The 23,501-nt window shown below is 40.7% G+C and overlaps 1 protein-coding gene across 3 annotated transcripts in view; it reads left to right on the top strand.

Annotated features, from left to right (window-relative positions):
* pex5la (peroxisomal biogenesis factor 5-like a) overlaps positions 1-23,501 on the top strand; it is a 170,041-nt gene that overhangs the window by 55,520 nt on the left and 91,020 nt on the right. For 2 of the 3 annotated variants that reach the window (XM_048542788.2, XM_048542787.2), the window contains exon 2: positions 14,498-14,602. The exons of the other annotated variant lie outside the window; for it this stretch is intronic. In XM_048542788.2, coding sequence (XP_048398745.1) covers positions 14,498-14,602 — 105 coding nt within the window. The remainder of the gene's footprint in view (positions 1-14,497; positions 14,603-23,501) is intronic. 3 annotated transcript variants of the gene reach the window in all.

Here is a 23,501-nt window from a genome sequence, read left to right as displayed (position 1 = left end):
GAACTCCAGCTGATTATTGGCAAACAGGATATTGGTACATGTGTTCCTTGATGGCACATTGAAAGTGGACTAAAGGGGCAGAACGTGGATTTGTTCTGCTTTTTATCGTGTAAAGTAAATTGAATTGGCAAGTCTGGTTACTGCAATAATAAAGACCTCAGGAGGAGGGTGAGTTGAATTATCCACTTAGCATCTCTGACTGACTGTAAATATTTTGTTTACAGTTGTGTTGGATCTGTCAAAGTTGAGAATGGTGATATAAGGGAATGTGTATATGACATAAGCTTCAAAATACCCCCACCCCCGACTTCATCCCAACAGCAGCACCCCCCCATCCCCGTCTCATTGACCTGTCCGTCTTCTGTCCCACCTATCCACTCCACTGTCTACCCGCTATCACCGCCCCCGTCCCTCTCTATTTATTTCAGAGCCCCCTTCCCCTCCCCTGATTTCTGAAGAAGGGTCCCAAACCAAAACATCAACTTTCCAGCTCGTCTGATGCTGCCTGGCCTGCTGTGTTCAGCCAGCTCCATACCTTGTTATCTCAGACTCCAGCATCAGCAGTTCTTACTATCTCTGCGTGATATTTATTTAGAGACTTGTTATCCCATCGAATCTTGAATTAATTACCATCAGATCAAAGTCCACTTCTGAATGATTTGTTAGTTTGTGGATCACTTTTTAAATCACACATGGAATGTGGATGTTGCTGACTGGGTAGCATTTTTAGCGGATCATTTGCTGCCCTTGAGAAAGTGGTAGTGAGCTGCCTTCTTGAGCTGCTGCAGCCCCCTTGTGCTGTAGGAAAGGAGTTCCAGCATCTTGACCAAGCAACATTCAACCTTGATGGACGCTGAAGTCCTCCACTCTTGCACCCCTCCATGTTTCTCCTGTGCTGTTTAACATGGAGATTCATCAGCAGGCCAGTGGGTATGGTCCGTGGTAATCAGCAGGCAGTATTCCTGCCCATGTTTGACCTGATGTGTGAGATACCATTAGGTCAAGAATCATTGCTGAGAACTCCGAGAGTCTCACGTACATGTTTCTTGATTGTAAGCATTGACTGCATTCTGGAAAACATCAAGTTAAAGAATGAATGAATAGGCACCTTGAGTTGAAATTCACCCTGTGACCATGTTAAGCATAACAAGGAAGTGCTGAATTTCTGCAAGAATATGTAACTGCCAATTAGATATCTTGCTGGAGAGTGAAGTATATAGGGATTTTTGAGGCTTAAGAGGATTTAGCTTTATTTGATGCAATTATTACCCATCTTATCTGAGTCAGAAAATTAGGAGAGGGATGTGTCCCTCTCCGGTCACTGGTGGAAAGGGCTACTGCCACCTGATGCCGTCTCCCTCCCACCCCGCTCTCCGCATCCTTATAATTTTCATGGCCCGTCCCTCACACCTCACAGAGGCCTATCTGACTGACGTTGGTGAACCACTGTACAGTCCTGTGGCTCTGATTTTTATCACCTTTGTAAAATGCCCGATACAAGTGGCATTTATGGCCTGGAAACAGAGTGGGGCCACCACCTCCATGTTAAATCCGAGTTGTAATGTTTCCTACAGGACACCAGTGACTACTTTTAAATAATTCATTGGCTGAAAAGTGTTTTGAGATTTTTTTTTGTTATGTGAAAGTGTGTATAAGTGTAAGCCTTTTTTTCATAGTAGTAACCGTTGCACTTCAGCATGATTAATTGCATATGAAATGTGGTAACACAATTTGAGTACCATGGCAGATTGCTGTATGAATTTAACTTGAGTGTATTTGCAGCTGTTTTTAATAAATCTTACCACCTTCTTAGTTATTTACTAACATGAGGATAATATTTGTTTTAAAACGTATTAAAATTCCTACCATATTTCAATTTGCAGTTCTCTCCATTTTTGTCCAGTTCGATGTGTTCTTTTTGATCTGAATGTTTTGTAGATCTCCTGGGTTTTAATGCATGCTTCACTATGAATCATTACTTTTTCTGTGAACATGGGTGATTTTTCTAATATACCACAGGCCAAAGTTAGAATACGTGACGTCCTTGGGAACAAAAAGTAATCAAATATCCCCCAAAATCCTCTATCTATTAAGTTTACATACATTTAGATTTATCACCCCAAGGCTGAAAAAGGAGTCTGCGTTTAAGTGAAGGGAGAACACAACATGAACAACATACAAGAAATGTTGGGAGACTCATATTTAGTGAGATGGAGGAACTGAAGGAAGTAAGGATTAGTAGGGAAATAGTATTGGAGAAATTGGTGTGTTTGAAGGCAGGCAAGTCTCCAGGGCTAATAATCTACCTCTCTGTACTGTGGCAAGTTGTTCAGTGAACTGTGCATGGTAAGTTGGGGCTGGAATTAGGTGAGAGACTATCATGGTGGCGGGCTATAAGTTTAGTGAGACGTCTTTGGCAAGAGATCTCACCGTGTCTCATAGCAAAACCCTCCAAAAAAAAACGATTGTAATTGAATCTTAGCCAGGAAAAAGCCCAGTTCCCAGGCAGATTTGATTGGAATATGCAGTGTGCATTTTTCAAACACTGGCCTTGGAACCAAGCGATCTCTGCGTAAGATAAACTTGACGCACATTTTAATGGGACCACGCAGCTTAAGCGCCACCAAAATAATGTGAGTCTCTTCAGGCCACGGGGATTTAATCATGGCTGATGTTCTCTCAAGTTTCCTGACTTTCTCTAGCGCTGGTCTCAATAGCTCCATCCTCTTCACCCCAGACCAGATGAACGACTGCCAAACTCCATTAATTGGGCAACCTAAGGACCAGACAATACTAAGAAGGAAAGTAAAGTTAAGCAAACGGCTCCAGTTTGAGAGTAATGCTTTTCCCTTTCTCTGATTTGTCCTGTTACTCCTGCTCTAGTGTTCATCCTCATTTTCCTAGCCTCAGCATTCACCTGTCTTTCTCCTCTCTGAACTATTATCTTAAAAAATGTTCCAAACAATATAGGGTAAAAACAAAAAGCAAATTCATAGGATGAAAGTAACAACTAAAAACATAACAATAAGAACAACACCAATGATTATCAAAATGATTTTTCAAAAGCACAATAAGCTGTAATTCAAAAGCTCATGGGTTTCACATAAAACAATTTATAGAAGGTAACAATAATATTCCTCTCTTTCAAACCTGAGGAAATCTTAGTTATCAATAGTGAAAGAAAGACTGCAATAGAGCCATCTGATGCTTCTGTAGGACAGAGCGGAGCCAGATAAATGATATGAACTTGTAATTCAGATGACGTTACAACTTTGATAAATGCCTAAACGTGGAAGGGAAGAATATTAGGGACAACATTTAGTATGTATAAATTTAAATACTTTTAAATAATCTCTCCTGAAGCAGCCAACAATTAAAATTAACTAATTAGAACTTAGGATCAAATATCATCATACACTCCTTTAATTAGACATTTCTCTTCATGTAGTTCAGGCACGGGTTACACATTGACAGGTTTCATATGATATAACCCACAGGAAAGCAACACCTTTGCTTACAGAACCATGGATCAGTACCAATTTCTAATGAATCACTGAATAAATTATTCATATTAAAATGAATTTGAGATTAAATGTCATTGTCTAGTTTTTCATTTTGAAAAGATCCAAAAATGTTATCAGTCAATGCCAAGTTGAAACAAAAGCAAAATACTGCAGTTTTTGAAAATCTGAAATCAAAATAAAATGCTGGAGATACTTAGTATATCTGGCAGGACTGAAGGAAAAGAGCAGCTTTTTTCTACAGAGGCAGTAAACTTGAATTGGGAAATTTTAAACCTCAGCAGGTCCACCTCAAAGTGAAGTTTTACTGCTGGAAGGCAGTATTCACTCTGGAAATACCTTGGGAATCATGAAAAGAGAAAATATATTTCTAAAGTTTTAACAGAGATCATAATCCATCTAAAATAGAAAAAAATTCTGCAACCTATTTCAAGATTTCATTATTCCCTCAAGTGTTCAATCTGGACCAAAATCATATACCTTCTTTTTGTTGTTATGATCTAGTTGACATATTTACTTGACAAGTCAGATTCCAGACAGAAACCTGACTTGATAGATCATAATATGATTTTAAAGAAGTGGTCTGTCACTGAAACACAAGCACACAATGCTGCAAAATTTTTATTAATAATAAATCAGAAATCTACCAAAGAAATAAAGATAACATAGAATAAATCAAAATATCTACTTCTAATACCAGTACAAAGATTTTGAAACAATACAAATGTAACCACATTAATCTCAAAACAATTGTTCATAAATGGAAAAGGAAAGAAAAATAAAATACCTTCTGTATGTATATGACACAAACTGGTGGTGTTGTTGATAGTGAGGAAGATGGTCTCAGGCTACAGTCTGATATTGATCAGGTGATAAATTGGGCACAGCTATGGCAAGTGGAATTTAATCCTAATAAGTGTGAGGTGATGCATTTCAGGAGGTCTAATAAGGGAAGGATATACACAATGAATTTGATTTTTATTGTCACATGTGTTTTACTTAAGAATATAAGAAAAACAGTGTAAAGCGTTTCTTTGTCACCATGATATGGCACCATTGTGAATAATTTTAAGAATATGGGAAAAAAGAAAGATATTGCTTGAAGAGAGTCCATCAGTCAGTCCTGAGCCAGCTCATTAACATCAATGACTCCTGTGCCACCATCCCTCTGCTGCCATTTCACCGCTGACTACATCGAACCCAACCAACATCAAAATCGTCGAACTTCAGGCGCCATCTTTGATGCTGGGCCAACAGTCTACTGCCAACACCTCACTGCTGCCTGCGCCAGACCCAACCAACGTCACAGTCTCATCTCCCGCTGCTGGGCCCACCACATTGATCTTCCTGTGATGCCCTGCTGCCAGTGTCAGGCCCAATCATCAACTAAGTCACCGATCCTCCGGTGCCATCTTTTGCTGCTGGGCCTACTTCCCCAGTGTTGCCTCTGCCAATGTAGCAGCCACTGATTCCATGCCCTGTGTTTGCTCCATAAAAGTAAGTAGCAGATCACTCAAGGGCCCACTGACCTCACTTTGGGCACTCTGCAGCCTGTCCCAGCTTGGTATCATTTGAGATCCACCCCCGGGCCCACTTGAAGTCTGCTGTAGACCTGCTGGACATTCCTAGGGACTCCTGAGGAACAAAGGCACCTTGGTGTAAAAGTCTATAGATCCCTAAAGGTATCAACACAGGTAGACAGTGCAATGAAGAAGGCATATAGGATAGCCAGGGCATAGAGTATAGGAGTGAGGAAGTCTTGTTACATCTTTGTAAAACATTGGTTAGGCCACAGATGGAATACTGTGTGCAATTCTGGGTCGCCTATCGGAAGGACATGATTGCACTGGAGGTGGTGCAGAGGAGATTCACCAGGATGTTGCCTGGGATAAAAAAGCCTCCGTTATGAGGAGACAGGATAGGCTGGGCTTGTTTTCCTTGAAGCAGAGGAGGTTGAGGGGGAATATATTTGAGATATATAAAATTATGAGAGGTATAAACAGTAGATCATGAAAGTCTCTTCCCCAGGGCAGAAGTAACTAAGACCAGTGGGCATAAGTTTAGGATGAGGAGCAAGTGGGTTACAGAGATCTGAGGAAAACATTTCTCACCCAGAAGGTGGTAGAATTACGAAACATGTCACCTGAGAGTGCAGTGGGAACACATACTAATGTAAAATTCAAGAAACATCTGATGAGTACTTAAAATGCCAGAGCATAACAGGTTTGGATCCTCTGTGTTTGCTTTATTAACTATTTTTCTAATCAACCTGTTCAGAGATGTTATTGCACACATGGGAGAAGGTTTACCTTGAACCTGGGTGCCTTGGTCAAGAGTAGGAATACTATCACTGTACTACAAGAGGGCCCTCAACCTTCTCTTCCTTAGAAAAACAATATTGTGCCTCCAGCTTTCTTAGTTTCCTGCTAAAGTGATTAATACGAATTGAACAAAGAGCTTTTTGTTGATTGCCAGTACAGAGAGGCCCCATTTAACAAGACAATTTAATCTACTCACAAGTTAGCTAGGTCTAGATTGTAGGCAAGAATTTGACTACTCATATCATGTTAAACATGGGAATTACTTCGTTAAATTCCCACTTTCAATTAAATTCCTTCGCACATACTCTATCTTGTCACACTCCAGTGTAGTCTCACCGTGTGCCCCTTACCAACTGTGCAGTTTCTTAGAAAAAGTCTTGTATAGAGATAAGTGGTTATAGACGCTTTGTGGGACTGTGAATTCCAGGCCTGCTTGTTAAAATGGGTCCCACCATCTCAAAATGAGTCTCTGCACTTGAATTAACAATTTTTTTGTTACACTGCTTAATTGAGTTGATGGAACGGAAATATAGTAAATGCCAAAGGTTACAGGTTAATAGCTGACATTTGAATTGTTTGTTTTCAAAATTTTAATGTAGTGACTGAAAACTCGTTATATGCTGGAACATGGCATGACTCCACCGTATGTGTGAACGTGTGAACTTGTCCACTTTGGTAGGAAGAATGGAAGAATAGTGTAATACTTAAATGGAGAGAGGTTGCAAAGCAAGGATCACAAAACAGAGATCTGTGTATCCTGGAAAATTAATCACAAAATCAACTATCCGGGCAGAGCAAGTGATGAAGGAAATAAATGAAATGCTGGTGTGTCTTGCATAGGGAATGGCATATAAAATTCGGAAATTTTTATGGCAGTTGCACAAGCCATAGAAACCCTAAGGTGTGAAAACCATGCTGTTCAGTCCATTGAGTCAAGACTGCCCCTCCAAAGAGCATCCCGCCCAGACCCTCCCCTATTCTGTCCCTGTGACTGTGTGTTTCCCATGGCTAATCCACCTAGTCATGCACATCCTTGGACACAATGGACAATTTAGCATGGCCAATCCACTTAAACTGCACATGTTTAGATTGTGGGTGGATATCAGATCACCCAGACGAAACCAACACAGACACGGGGAGATTATGTAAACTCCAAACACGTAATCATCCGAGGCTAGAGTTGAACCCGGGTCCCTGGCACTGTGAGGCAGCAGTGCTAACCAATGAGTCACCATTTCACCCACAGGGTTCTTAGTTTCCTTTACTGATGGACCTCTGTCTTTTTGATCACATCATACCTGCACTTATACCTTCCTGTGGCAGACAGTATCTTGGAATTCTGGCAAAGTGGTAACTCATAATCACGGGTGCAGTACCTAGCAACGCTTTGGACTTTACATTGAGCAGCTCTTTTGTAATTAATAAGAGTATGTTGCTGACTTCCAGAATGAGTTGTATCACAGCATTATGAAACTCCAACCAGTCAACAGTTTCCATTCCTGTTTACCACGTGTCGGGAATGTGGCACTGTAAGTCGACACAACTGTCAGCAGTATTCCTGTACAAGTACAGAATTAAGTTGGAACATATTTTAAAGGCACGGTTTGTACTATTACACTCTTTGGTTTCACCTGCAAGAGTAGAAACAATTCGCAACTTAGCAATACATCAAATAAGTGAGCTAAATAACTCAGAACATTTTTCAGAATATAAATGGCTGCCCTTTTTTCTCATGAACTGAAATGTAAAGGCCTAAAAATAGCTTTGTATGAATCTGGTAACACAAGCTTAGCCTCCGTTATACGAAGCTGCCAGGTTATGCTATAGGAGAAATAACTTATCCATAGAAACGAGATAGTAGGAACTGCCGATGCTGGAGAATCTGAGATAACACGGTGTGAAGCTGGATGAATACAGCAGGCCAAGCAGCATCAGAGGAGCAGGAAAGCTTGATGTTTCAGGTTGTGATCCATCATCAGAAAAAAAAATTCCATAGAAAAATCCAATTGTGGCTTTCTGAATTTCAGTTTATGCAAATTTGAGATGATTTTAATGAAATGAGGTGATTTTTAATTTGCTGCCTGTGTTTAAAATTGTCTGGTGGATCGGGCACATATTACAGAAGCCACTCTCCTAATTTACATCAAAAACATTGACAGAAATGTGGTGAAGTTTCCATAATGGGCAGCCGATCCTCCACCTTGGTTTCAAAATGAACAGCAGTTTGAAAATCTGCCTTCATAAGTTTCCAAACACTGCAGCAAAAGCATCTTTTTACTTCAGGAAGTGAAAAGCAGGAGCAGCAGTGGTGATCATTGGTGAAAGAGACAAGAGAGTTGACACTGTAATTGTAAACTCTGGGGAGTATCTTTTAGAGGCCTGAATAGCCTCCCTATCTCACCACACACTTGCTTCTCAGGCAAACTGCAGGGGCACCAGCTACAGACATCCACATCCTCAGACACTGGCATCTGTCTACCTTTGAAAGGTAAAGGAATTAAGGGTTATGGTGAGTGGGCAGATAAGTGGAGCTTAGTCTCAAAGATCAGCCATGATCTTATTAAATGGCAGGGCAGGCTCGAGGGGCCAGATGGCCTGCTCCTGCTCCTAGTTCTTCTGAATGTTCATATTATATACAAATCTCTTAACAACCTTCATGTCCAATGTCCAATCCACTTGCAGTACCTTCAGTGCTGCACCTCAGGGAACATTGTCAACTATCATTACAGTGCTGCAGCGAAGGCACTTTGTGGACAGGGACATGTACCCGAGGCAGCACGCTGCATCTCATGACTGTTTCTTTGCTGCCTTAGTGCTCACTCACGTTGAAACTCTCAGCATCCCTGCCTCGCGTTTTTAGGTCTTTGCGGCTCAGCCAGATTCATCGGACCCACAGTGCTACTGTATCTCTTGTCATTTAGCGTAAATGCAATGTCAGGAAGCCTGTCATGGTTGTCAGTGGTCCTCGGTCAACTCGCAGGAGGCAGCCTTTGGTAAGGGGATCCCAGCACAGTACGTCAACAGCAGCCTCCAATACCAATTCTGGGAGTTGGACTAAGTCAGTCAGCTGCTTCGAGCGATCAGAGTCCGGATTCTGTCTTCATAAGGGGCGAGGAGATGTACGTCAGGCAGCTATCACCCATCTTCATTCTTTCTGCCCTATTGTGGGCTGTTCTCTTTGATTGATGACAAGGCGAGAATTAGGAGGGATGGAAATGAGTGCAGATCTGTCACCTTTTGTGAAGGTGGAGAGGTGTCCTGCCTGAGTGAGTAGGCAGCGTAGCGGGCATGCAGGGTTAGCGATGTCAGCTGTGGAGTTGAGAAAGAGGGAAGATGTTGCCAGCAATATCCAGTGGTAGAGCATCAGCCTTGGTTGGGTATGGGTATGGTAGGAAAAGTAGAGTGTGGTGAGGTATCAGAGAGCAGATGGCGGTTCTTATACCGGCAATGTGGAGAACGTCATTCGTTGGGCATTGCTCCATTTGGATGAGACTGAACTGACCCACGTGGCAACTGCGAACCAGATTGGTTTAATCTAACATCATGGCCTCTTTTACTGGTCTTGGGAGAAGAGGAGGTCCAGCCTCAGTACCAGTGATCCCACAAGGCTGCACAGCAGCTACTCTCAGCTTCTTCAGAGGGTCTGCACTTGCCGATGCACTGACTTCGGCAATTCCATGCACAGAACTTGAAGACACCCACACCAAAAAAATGAGGGGGTATTGCTCTGCACCCTGTCCATCAAAATCTCCAGGCTTTGCCCAGAAAGCAAGGCACCAGTTTCCCCTTCCTGCCATATTCAGGGCAAATTTCAGGAACTTTGCAATGCTTATTTGGATGCACGGACAGTGATGCACTAGGGTGACATGGCAGCTCAATGCTTAGCACTACTGCTTCACAGTGCCAGGGACTAAGGCTTGATACCAGGCTCAGGTGATTGTCTGTCTGTCAGTCTGTGTGGAGTTTGCACATTCTCCCAGTGTCTTCATGAGTTTCCCGCATGTGCTCCAGTTTCCGCTCACAGTCCAGCGATGTGCAGGCTAGGTGGATTAGCCATGGGAAATGTAGGGTTATGGGTAGGGGCTGGGTGTGGGTGGGATGCTCTTCAGAGAGGCAGTGTGGAGTCAATGGGCTGAACAGCTTGCTTTCACAGTTTAGGGATTCCATTATTTGATGCCAGTCCATTCTGGCATGTCCCAGCAGTGGCACCTTGAGTAGTAAGATAGAACTATAATCAGATGAGAAGAGCCTCATGGCTGGGGTAAGTTGTTACTGAGATATGTTTGGTAAGGTGCAGTGAGAGCCCACAATGTCTTAGAGAGAGAAATGACACTTGATGAAACTGAAAATTAGCTGACAAACAGGATTGAATCTTACTTTTTTTTTAGTCTTATTTCTGAAGAGACAATATCATAAAATGCAAACCATTCAATTTTCAAAACTGTTAAGCAACAGGCTAATTACATTCCCTGTAGAAAAATTTTGAGTCCTTTAAGAGTTAACCCTTCATCTGAGTTAGCTGATTGTAAAAATTGGAATTAATTACCACAGTGTTCATCACTAAATGAGTATATGGTCACCAAAGACAATATGAAAGAATTGGTTATATTTAAAGATTGCTTTATCTTGATACTGGGCATCCGAGATTATGCTACGTGGAGTGTTGATTTGTCTGCAACCATCAGGAGACAGTCAGTACAGATTCTGCAGTGCTCCAGTTCAAAGCTGCCAGACTTCACATTCTCCCCCGTCAATATGACTCAACTCTTTAACGTTCTGTCCCACCATCCCACTCCATTAATTGCCCCAAGATTTCCATTATTTCTGACAATAAAAACAGAACCCTGGTTTCTTCCCACATTTGCTGCCAAGCCAACAATCCTAGATGTTGGTATTCCTCCAGCCAGTGCTCCTAGATGCAGGAGCCTGTTTGCTTCACACACTCAGACCCTGGCTGCCCCCAAGGTTGGCAGGCCAAAGGCACTCCTTATCAGATTGCAAAGTATAGGGACCCACTCATCAATATAACTAGATCTGAGAGACACACCCAGGGTACTGAGATAACAAAGTGTGGAACTGGATGAACACAGCGGGCCAAACACCCAGGGTGCAATGGTTTTTAAAGATGCATGGTTGGAAGGCATGACAGTTAATACTACGATATCCTGGCAGTGGAAAGTTGTTCTGGCAACAGTACTTTGTAAGATAGGGCTAGAATTAGATGTGAGGGACAGTAGGGGGTCGAGATTTGCAGTCAATGAGGTGATTTTGGTAATATACAGTGAGAAAAATGTGCTAGGCCTTGGAGAAGCAATCCATGCATGAAACTCGAGAAAGCTTGCATATAGAATCTAAACTTAAGATTCAGTACATGTTTCTTTTGATTCTATGTAAATTCTTCTGGCCAACAGTTCAAGAAACTATTACTTCATTCAGAAATAGTAATCAAGAAATTTGAGTTCAGGATTCTTTCGATAGTAGTCACTCATTTGTGTGATGATATGAAATGTAATTCTGAAATTGGCCATTCAGTCAGATTTTAACCCAGGGTTAAGGTCAAACCCATTGTTTCAGAGATGTAGTCAAGTAATTAAACCTAATTTCATATTTTAATGAACCTATGTGGCATTAAATAATAAATAATTCTCATTATTAAAATTATTTTCAGTAGATGCCATCTTGTTTTAAGTCTATTTTACAATGAAACGCCCATTGAAAAGTAATTATCCCAGTTTTTAATGTATAGCATCATAACTTTTATTTAAAAAAAGTCATGCGTGAGATGTAGGCATACCAGCTGTGTCAATGTTTACGGTTCATCCTTAATTGCCCTTGGGAAAGTAGTAGTGAACTGTATATAATATTTTTGTGCATAATATACATATTTTACTTGTCAATGAAGCCCAGTTGTTTATGGTATTAACCAGAGCAGGTAATTGGAACAGCTCACTACAAATGTAAAAGGATTTGGAGCTGATATGCTGATCATCAGTTTTTGCCTTGACCAGTTGTGTCAGTTTTACAAAACATTCCTGGAAAAAAAGTCAGTAGAAACACTTAACATTGTCAATGTGAGAATGAAAAATAAGAACTAATTTCTAATTAAACTGAAGTTGTTAATTCCCTCAAATATATTTAGGATCCATCTTTGAAAATGTCCATTCATGTGCAGTGTTTTAAACAAAAATTCCAAGAGATTCCACTAAAGGTAACAATGCATGTTTTGTTATATGTCAGAAATCTGTGTACCTTATCTTGCCACCCATTAGCACTATCCAGTCAATTTTTATCTCTTGGAGATGAAGACATAAAGACAGAAATTCCCCCACCCTCCATAAGTGGCAAGGAATATGGCAGGAAGGTCAAGTCATCAGGTTGGCACCAGGGAGATATCTGCCCCCTTAATGTCATCTCAGGAGTTAAGGTTTGGGCAGGAATGCCCAAAGTTGTTCTTTCAAATGAGCTGCATATAAAAGTCATTCAGCAATTAATCAATGGACGCTTAAGTAGTGGACCCACTATTCATCTGACTATCTGTGTTACTGGCTGGTGAGAAATACCAGCCTTCCTGATTGATATACTGGGATGGCCTGTCTGCCATGTTGAGAATGGGTCCTTGATCTTCCCCCCAACTGTGAACAAGCGGAACACAGATGGATGGCTGATGCCTGTGAATGCAACGCTCTACGACTCTGAGCCTATGATTCACTCCAACCTCAACTCCAACACCAAAAGCCGCTTTGAAGACCAGGAGACTGGGATTCTGAACTACTGTCAACCAGCATCCTGAGCATGCAAGGTGGTGCTGCTCCTCAAAATGGCTGCTGCTTCTAATTATTGAGCAGCTAAAGGTGGGAATCATGGTCACATGATTTGACAGATCTCCATCAGGTCACTTAAGTGCAACATTGGCATTTGATCAGGTGGACTTTCTTGTTGGTGAGGCTTGGAGGAGGGTCTCATTATTAAAGACATCTACCCCTCAAGTTAGAAGAAAAAATGGCAAATCCTGGCCTTGTGTTCCATTTTGAGCATTGTGACATGGATAAACATGACAAATAATGGTAACTACCGTCTGAATCTCAACGATCAAAGTTAGAGATGTGTCTGTGGAAAGTTGGCAGGACATTGTTTTTACTTGAGGAACTTCAAACCAAATTGAAATCCTTGATCAACTGTAACAAAGACCTGTTTCTTAAATAGAAAACTAAAAATACAGGAAAAAATATTTTGTAAGTAATTATGCAGTATACAGCTTAGCTATTTCACTGACATTAATTTCGTCCTGAATTCTGAAAGCATGCAAGAAAAATATAGCCACATAACTGTTGTTCTTTGTCATGGCAACTGAATAGTGATGGCATCTTGTGTGACATTTTTGTCAATGGAATTTAAACGCTAAAACCATTGTAATCATACTAGGACAGCTTCATTTAATGTAAACTGTAGGCACACAATATAACTGCAGGATTCAGCAATTTGACAGCTTGGATCTGAATTATATGCTCAGGATAGTTATAGGAAGTTGCTCTTTCTATGCTGGGAGGCTAATACCATAAATCAGCACATAAACGTGCAACCAGTAAATCTGTACTTTTATGTTTTATTCTTATTTTTTCAAGTGATTATTAAGTATATACATTTTAAAGATTTCAAAATCTATCTTTAAAGAGTCTCATCTAAAATTGCCACTTTAAGAACACAAATAATTATCTTGAGCACAAACATATATTTTTGTATTCTAGGCCCAAGAGTGATTTTTTAAAAAAAGTTTCTACTTAAACATGAACAAGGAAATTACTGTGCCTTACTGAGTGAAATGAGCTAACACACAAAGTCAAATATGAAACCCAGAATAGCTGCTTACTGATGTTATTTCAGATTCTTTATTCTCCCAGCCTTAAATATTCCTCTGACTAATGTCCTCAATTTCATCTAGTTTTGTCTCAATTACTATTGTGCCAAGAAAAATGAGGAAGAAATATTGTAAAAAAGAAGAAAATCTGTTTTAGACCATAAATTCTGTAAACTTCAAAATCTTATGTGCACAGAAATCTGTTAATGTTTCAATAAATCATATTAAATATGCATTTTAAAGAAAATCTCTGTTAAAATTTTAAAGACGAAAACAATTGTGAGCCCTGAAAGCATGGCGAATAATGAAAAACAGAAAGGAAATTTTGTTACTGTCTGCATTTGATAAACATGGTAAGAAGATTAATAACTTTATTTTCTTGGAAGCAAAATGCATACAATTTTTTTTAAAAATGTCTGTACAGCACCATAGTTAGAATGTTCCCTAATATTTCCTTGCAATTTGTGTGCCATATAGTCTTTACCCACAATGTTTCTTCTGGCCTGTGGGCCAATGGATCCTTTTTTTGTGATTGAGTTATCGGTGGCAAGCAGTTCCATGGTGAATATTAGTGATGGTGTGACAATGTTTTTGGATGTTTCCATTGTTCACTTCATGCTTTGGTTACAAAATAATGTTTTTGTTACCAATTTAAACCTTAAAGTTTATTTCAATTCTAAGAATGTTATAAAAGTGTTAGTTTGACAAAAACAAACATGTATTGAAAAGAAAAGTTATAAATTGAACAGTAAAAGCTTAAAGACTTTTGACACAAGTCATTGTTGATTTCACTGTTGTAGGGGAAAGGCGCTAGGGCTGCAGATAAGGGTGTTACCATGGTGATGAAGGAGATACCGAGGGAGGAGTCTGGAGAAGGAAAACCCCTCCTCACTGTGACATCACAGGTGGGCAGCATCATGCCAACATCAGGTTGGCATGTGGTCATTCAGTCATGTGAACTGAATGTATGAGGACAATGTTATGAAACACAATTTAAGATGGAAAACTCTTCCTTAAATATGATTAATTCAGTTAATGATGTAATATCGAACTAATGTTTGCCTAACTGTACCATTATTAACATCCATCCCATTCTGTGTTAATTGCTTTCAAGTCATGTTACCAGATGGACTCATTCTTTCAATTGATTTTGAGGGACATCAGTTTGTTCATAATTTTCTTAGTGTTGACAAGTCTAGACAAGTAGCATTTTGATACTTTACATGGACTAAGGTATAGTCTTAGTCCAACTTAAGTCTACTTGCATCTAGCATACAATGTTTTGAAAACCTGTACTGCCTCTATCCATTTAAAAACATAAGTTTAAAATGGGCTTTATCACAATAGCTACAAGTTGTATCAATTTTCAACCTTAAAAGTGCATCATATTCACTTATTTAACAAATGGTAACCCTGTAAAATAATATATTGAAGAATCTGATTTAAAGCACAAATCATATTCTTTCCCTTTTATCCAGCTGTGTCAAAGCATAATATTTATTTGCTCAAGCTTGTGTTGTATTTCCTAATTAGAGAGCTGAATATATTGATCCATACGCATTTGTGATGGCTCAAATTTATAGCATGTCCTGTCCTTTGTAAATGTGACATGGGTCCTTTCTTGCCTTTACATTTTCCTTCATGTGTCATCAGTGTTTTTGCTGGTTGTAACTAAATATGATACTTCTTAATGAACCAAAATATTTAATTTTACATTTAGTTGTAACATAAATATTTCCTTGTTGTTAATGCCAAAGCTGTAAATTGTTTATTTGTATGCAAAATGGTACATTCAGTCTTCTTTATTTCTTCATTGTGCAGTCGAGTTGAAATTGGTGGAGTTATATATGTAATTTTACCTTTACCCATGTGGCAATAGTTGCAAAAGATTTGGTGTTGCAAAGCTGTGGCCATTCTAGTGAACACCCATCATAACTTCTGTAGGAATCCGAGAAAACAGCTGAAAACTAACCCTAGGTTCATGCTGATGCTTTCTGTATGTCATAGTGTGAATGAATCACATACCTCTACAGTGTGATGATGCGGAGCTGCCAGTGTTGGACTGGAGTGGACAAAATTAGAATTCACACAATACCAGGTCATATCCCAATGAAGGGGCTGCACTCTGAAAGCTTGTCTGATTCCAAATAAACCTGCTGTATTGTAATTTGGTGTCATGTGAATTCAGACCTGCATAGTGTGATCAGTGGAAGAGGAATGCACATATTTGGAGCTGCATTGATCCTCGTTCTCAGTTGGACGCACTTTGTTTGTGTATCTCACATCAGTAAGAGTGGATGTGAGTCTCACCTGTATATTCAGGCCAGGATTAGTAACTGGATCCTTTAAGATAAATGAAGATAAAGTGTATTTTTATTTTAGTACAAGTGACCCTACCTCTTTTGAAGGAACATAAAGGTTGTCCATGAAGTCAATCTCAAACCATTAAAGGAAACATAGTAATTTAGACAATTTGAAATAACGTACGCAAGATTGATAAAGCACTCTCAAATTCCACCCGCCCCACCTCCCAAAAGCTGTTGTGCCCATCGGTCATATAGAAGCTGAATAGTATCAGCAGTCACATTGTGCTCCTTCTCCAGTGACACACAGATGTAGCCTCAGAAAGGAGGCAGGTGGTCAGATTAAACCACTTCCCCACTCACTCCCTGGTTGTTGCTGTCTGGTCACATTCATTGGCCAGACTTAGAAGCGGTTCACAAAAGTAGTTTCCCAATTAACAACTACCCTTGTCCACTGGGACCCTGCAATGAGTGGCTGGAGGAAGGCATCAAGGTGCCAAACAACCTGTTGGACTGACTGACTTTTGCTGGACGTGTCATACATTGGAGACAGTGCCATAATGGTACGTCGTCATCCAAGGCCCAGGCAAATATTCTGGGGACACGGATTCAAATGCTATAATGACGGCTGGTGGAATTTAATTTGAATTAATAATTCTGGAATTAAAAGCTCATTTCAGTGATGGTGACTATGAAGCTGCTGTTGATCGCCGGAAAAACCCATCTGGTTCACAAATTTGCTTTAGGGCAAAAAATCTTACCTGGTCTAGCCTATATATCACTTCAGACTCATTTTCATTAGCAAACCTTTCACTGTCCTCTGATATGATTCGGCAATCACTCAGTTCTAAGGGCAATTAAAGACGAACAACAAATGTTGTCCTCACTGACGCATATATCCCGTACAAAATGTGTGGAAATAAAAAGAATCTTGAGCATATGAGTATAAAACAAATGCACAGCAAATTCCCCTTACTTTGGTCCCTTTCTTGAACTCTCACTTGCAAACTTAATGTCAGCAGAAGTGGCCACGGGAAAGCTCCTTAATATTCTTTCCAGAAACGTACCCATCAGCACAAATTTTCATACCTTTTATATGCTTGTAAATCATGCTGTGTAAAACAGTAGTTCATTTTGAATTGAAAAAATAGAAATATTGAAAATAAACTGTCCGTTCTAAATTCTAAATTTCAACAGATTTAAGGCTAGCCTGTCTAACCTTTCCTGCTAAAGAAACTCACTCATTCCATGTACTGAGCTGGTAAACCTTCTCAGAACTGATTCTAATATATTTGCATCCTTCCATAAGTCAGATCATTACTGTATAGAGGATTCCAGATGTAGCCTCATTAATGTCTTGTATACCAAAAGCATTTACTTTCAGTTCTCTTTGCAATAAATGAAAACATTGTATTAACTTAGCTCATTATTTGTTGCTCCTGCATACTAACCTTTTACGATTCCTACACCAGGACAGAGATCCCTGTGCAATGTCTCACCAATTGGATGATGTTCTTTGTTATACTTTCCATCAAAATGAAGAAATTCACATTTTTCCACATAATATTCCATTGATTATTTCAGCTTCAATAAATTTCATTGACATAGATATTCTATTATAATTTTAGCAATGAATACTGAGTAATAAATGTAGTGATTATGAGGGCAGATCACAGATTGAGAATTCTGCAGTTGATTCCCAACCCTGTCCACAATCCACAAGGTGTAAGACACAAATGTGATAAAATACTCTCCACTTGCCTAGATGAGTGTAACTCCAACAACATGCCACATCATTTGGATCCAAGCAGCCCACTTGATTGGCATCCCATCTACACTTAAACATTGATTCACTCCCATCAGGTCTCAGTGGAAGCAGTATGTACCATTCACAAAGTATAGTGCAGAAATTCAGCAAGGCTCCTTCAGCAGCACTTTCTAAGCCTGTAAACTTGACCACCCAGGAGCAAATGGACAACAGACAAATGGGAACATCACCAGCTTCAAAGATAGCAAGAACTGCAGGTGCTGGAGTCAGCGACAACACAGCATGGAGCTGGATGAACACAGCAGGCCAGGTGGCATCAGAGGAGCAGGAAAGTTGATGTTTTGGGTCGGGACCCTTCTTTAGAAATGGGGGAGGGGTAAGGGAGCTGAGAAATAAATAGAGGAGGAATGGGGCTGGGGAAGGTAGGTAGGATGGTAATAGGTGAGTGCAGGTAGGCAGGGCTGGGCATTGTTCAGTGAAGTGCGAGCAGCGGATATGTGGGAGAGAAGTTGGACATGTTGTCTCAGGACAAGGATGCAGGGATGAGAGGGAGGGTTGGCCATGGGATGAGGCTAGGGGTGGGGAAATTTTAAAACTGGTGAATTCCATGTTCAGGCCATCAGGTTGTAGGGTCCTGAGGCGGAATAGGTGGTGTTGCTTCTTCAGTTTGTGGGTGGTGTCATTGTGACACTGGAGGTGGCCCAGGATAGACATGTCACCCAGGAAGTGCGAAAGGGAGTTAAAATGGCTGTCAACCAAAGGTATTGTTTGTCACGTACAGAGCACAGATGCTCCACAAAATGGTCTCCGAGTCTACACTTGGTCTCACCGATATTAGAGGAGACCACATCGGGAGCAGCGAATACAGTAGACTAAGTTGACAGATGTGCAGGTGAACCTTTGTCTGATGTGAAGTGTTTGTTTTGTGGTTTCAATGAAGGTGAGAGGGAAGGTGTAGGTGGCGGTTGCAGGGCAAGTTGCCGGGTGTGGTGGGGTTAGTGGAGTGTGTGAAGTGGACGAGGGAGTCATGGAGAGACGGTCCCTATGAACAACAGGAGTGGGGAGGGAAATGTCTCTGGTTATGGGGTCGGATTGTAGGTGGTGGAAGTGGTGGAGAATGATACGCTGGATATGGAGCTTGGTGGGGTATTCGCTGCTCCCGATGTGGCCTCCCGTACATCAGTGAGACCAAATATAGACTCAGACACCATTTCGTAGAGCATCTGCACTCTGTGTGCCACAAATGACAGGACCTTCATGTCACCAACCATTTTAACACCCCCTCCTGCTCCCTGGGTGACACGTCCATCTGGGCCTCCTCCGGTGTCAATGACGCTATCCACAAACTGGAGGAGCAACTCCTCATATTCCGCCTTGGGAGCCTATAGCCCAATGGCCTGAACATGGAATTCACCAGCTTTAAAAGCTCTCCACCTCCAGCCTCATCCCATGTCCAACCCTCCCTGTCAACCTTGTCTCCTTGGCCTGACACAAACCTCACCCACCTATATACCCCTCCAATCCCCACCACTCCCAATCTGCACTCACGTATCACCATCCCACCACTTTACCCAACCCACCCCTCCTCTCTTTTTTATTTTCTGAGCTCTCCTGCCTCCCCATTTCTGAAGAAGGGTCCTGACCTGAAACATCACCTTTTCTGCTCCTCTGATGCTGCCTGGCTTGCTGTGTTCCTCCAGCTCCATACTGTGTTGACACCAGCTTCAAGTTCCTTTTCAAGTCAAGTACAGCCTGACTGGGAAGAATATCATCGTCTTATCACTGTCTCTGGGTCAAAATCTTGGAACCTTGCTTTCTAATAATACTGTGGATGTACCTGGATCATAGACATTGCATTAGATGGGTACAAATGGTTCACCACCAACTTCTCAAAGAAAAGCAGAGATGGCAACAAAGGCAGTCTTGCCAGTGGCAAACTCATTACTTGAATGAAATGAATAGTACTTAATTGGATCTGGATATTGCACCCACCTCATGAGATGTTAACTGTCAAAAAATATAGTGATGTGCGGTATTTGCCTAGAGGGCTTCAGAAGAATAAGGGGAAAAATGAATATGTGACTGAATACCAATATGGACAACATATCTAGCGGCTAAATACCCAAGGAAATTGGATACGTTGAATCTACTGGAGCATCATGAGAATTTGGACACTACTCAAAACTTCTGCATTTTAGCCAGGTCTTCAAGAAGACCAAATACAGATTACCCTGCAGAATGTCAAATATCATAAATATGTGGACATCAAAGTTCCTAAGACTAGGAGTAATGTGTGACCAGCTTTGCACTGCTAAGTTTTTTAAAGGCTGTGGTATCAGAGCATGTGAGTGGCATTGAGACCCCAGAACATTACAAATGCACCAGGAGCTTCTGACATTTTGACGCTAAAGAAATCCCTGTTGCTTAAGCGTCAATGGCAAAGCTGCCCTGCACATTTCTATTATCATCTGTGTAAGATGCTGAATCTATCAAACCCACTGTTTAATCCTTATTTAGGGCCTAGAGATCTGAGTTGCTTTCCTGACCAGGATTACTAAATGCAGCACCCCCCAGCTTACATTCCACCCGAACATACACACCCCCTTAGCTGGGCCCAGTAGAATCCTTCTAGAGGAAATAGCTCAACATCCCAAATTGGTATCACTTCAGTCTCATTCCTTCAGTGCAAATGACCTTATAACCTACAGCTGAAGTAGGTCATTCAGATTAAGCTAGCGATTCAGTCCATTCGTGGCTATGATTTTTGAGAAAAATTCTGCAGACGGATCTGGAATTATGGAAAGTATCATGAAGTCACACCAATGGAATTCAGTTCCATAAGACTACTGGAAATTTAACATATTGGATTCACTATATAATCAGTTGATTCTTTGGAAGATAAACCAAGTAGGTTCACAAGAAATCAGATGAATCATACTATTAAAAAGAAAGCCATCTACCTAATACTTCATTGTCCCTTTCTAATTTGATTGGATAGAAGCTGTCCTGATACCCAGACTCAAATGCTGCATACTAGTGAGGCAACTTTCTTAAGAATTCAAGAAGTTTGCTGTAGTTCAAAAATACGGGTGTTCGTGAATTCCTCTTCATTACAATAATTCTAGACATGCATTCTGGTTTAGAACCCACACCTCGCATTTTCTTTTTGTAATCTATCCAAGAATATTGGACAGAAATTGTGCCCCACTGTGCAGCTTTTTCGGGTGGAGAAGAAAGACAAAGTATTTAAGTTTTGAGGGGCTATCTTGGGAGCTCTAAGAGCATTCAAAATGCAATTGATACCATAACTAAAGCTTAAAGCAGGCACTAGACCTGTTTGTGAGGTGCCTAAAGTATATCCCAGAATCTCCTCTTGGAAATTTGTCAACACTAAGAGCTATTGTAGTCCAAGCATTACATTTTAAAGGGGTTTTTGGAAGCAATCACCTAAACGTTCCTTTCAGTGAGAAAGGATTGCTCCTCTTCAGTGCACACCACCCTCTTTCTACCATGAAGCTTACCTCCATAGTACTAATAGCCCAAATGGAAGCTCAGAGTTCAATGGGCTGTGTCTGGAGACCTGCAAAGTAACTGCTCAGTTTTGCTCATGTCTTATGTCTCCTGGATCCTGATGTGCACTGTTCATTTCTCACCCAAATTTGGACCAATTTTTAGGCCAAGATAACAAAGTGTGGAGCTGGATGAACACAGCAGGCCAAGCAGCATCTCAGGAGCACAAAAGCTGACGTTTCGGGCCTAGACCCTTCATCAGAGATCTCTGATGAAGGGTCTAGGCCCGAAACGTCAACTTTTGTGCTCCTGAGATGCTGCTTGGCCTGCTGTGTTCATCCAGCTCCACACTTTGTTATCTTGGATTCTCCAGCATTTGCAGTTCCCATTATCACTGACACAATTTTTAGGCCAATGTTTTCTAGTAATGCAACCTGATACACAAAATTAATTCAACAAGGGTTTGAATTGTATTTGTCCTTAAGTTATATGCTGCAAAATGTTAGATATTAGACAGATTTAATTAACCAATTTTCAGACATTTTCTAAATCTGATATTCCCAATGTACACTATATTATTTATCATTTTTATTTATAGTTTAAAATTTTGATAGTTCAGAAATATATTGCTTGAGGGTTAATTAAGAAAATGAACTAAGCATTCATTCAGCTCAGATACGAGTGAAGATCCAACCCAGTCATTGGTTGTAGGCACCATTCTTAATGAATAATAGATTTTTCAGTTCACTTCAGAGTGAATTTGAGTCAACAATTCACACTAGCCAGCATTTCTTGACATTAAATTTGCTGCCTCGCTGTCAAAGCAACAAATCGCTGCTTTGGGAAATTAAATTGTTTTAAAAAGCATACTGATTCAGTATAGCTAAGGCACATGGTTGGTTGAAAGTACATTGGAGAGGCTTGTTTTTAAGTAACTAAATCCCTTTTTATTTAAGATGGAGGTCAGAATCTTACATGGGTTTGAATGATATGGTCTATGGAGAGATCTGTGTTAGACTTATGTGAGAAGTCTGGCAATGCCATCTCAGCATCAAGAGCAACTCACTGCAACTTCTGTGCATTTGCTGAGTAATGAGGGCAGTTTCTCATGAGACAGAGGTGGATTGCCAGTTAAAGGGGATTGTAGTTCATTAAATGCCCTCTTAAATGCACAACTTACTAATTAACATTAAGCTTCCTATTTTACTGAACACCCAGAATAAGCTTGACATTGAGAATTCTCAACAAGGACAGAACTTGTACAATTAATGCCCTGGGTAGTGTTGCAAAATGGAGATCCAGGCATTCAGGTGCATAATTCTTTAAAATTTGTGTCACAGGTAGACTAAATGGCTAAGAAAGCGCTTAGCACACTTGTTTTCATGCTCAGACAATTGAGTATAGGAGTTGGGGCGTCATATTGAGGTTGTACAGAACGTTGGTGAGGCCTCTTCTGGATTACTGTGTGCAGTTCTGATCGCCCTGAGATAGGAGTTATTAAATTGGAGAGGGTTCAGAGGAGATTTACCAGGATGTTGCCGGGAATGGATGGTTTGAGGATAGGCTGGGACTTTTTTTCACTGGAGCTTAGGAGGTTGAGGTGTGACCTTAGAGGTTTATAAAATCATGAGGGGCATGGATAAGGTGAATGGCAAAGGTCTTTTCCCTAAGGTGGGTGAGGAGAATGTAAGAGGAGAAATATTTTAAAAAGGACATGAGGGGCAACTTCTTTTACAGAGCGGGTGGTAGTGTGAGGAATGATCTGCCAGAGGAAGTCATGGATGCAAGTACAAATACAGTATTTAAAAAATATTTGGATAAATACATGAACAAGAAAGGTTTGGAGGGATAAGCGCCAATTGGTAGCAAATAGGACCAGTTTAGTTTGGGAACATGGTTGGCATGGACAAGTTGGACTGAATGGTCTGTTTCCATACTATATGACTCTGAGTCTGTAACATGGAAATCAGAGGAGGTGCCGAGTAACTTTAGTTCATTTGTTGACTGCATGGAGTTGCCATGTTGTTCCGCACCAAAACACCTAGCTCATGGACTGGATCAGGCTACATCTCAGAGCTGCTATCTTGCTGTCAATGTGTTCAATCAATTAGTGCCTACCTGCATTCTCATAGGATTGATACTTTGTCTTCCTTTGCTGTGCCATGCCACAAGACTGCCCATGACTCACTCCCTGGACGTCAGAGGCAGAGAGGCCCCCACCCT

Source organism: Stegostoma tigrinum, chromosome 14, assembly GCF_030684315.1.
Source record: "Stegostoma tigrinum isolate sSteTig4 chromosome 14, sSteTig4.hap1, whole genome shotgun sequence".
NCBI lineage: Eukaryota > Metazoa > Chordata > Chondrichthyes > Orectolobiformes > Stegostomatidae > Stegostoma > Stegostoma tigrinum.
The sequence above is the reverse complement of the archived record's forward strand: the minus strand, read 5'-3'. Positions and strand labels throughout refer to the sequence as shown.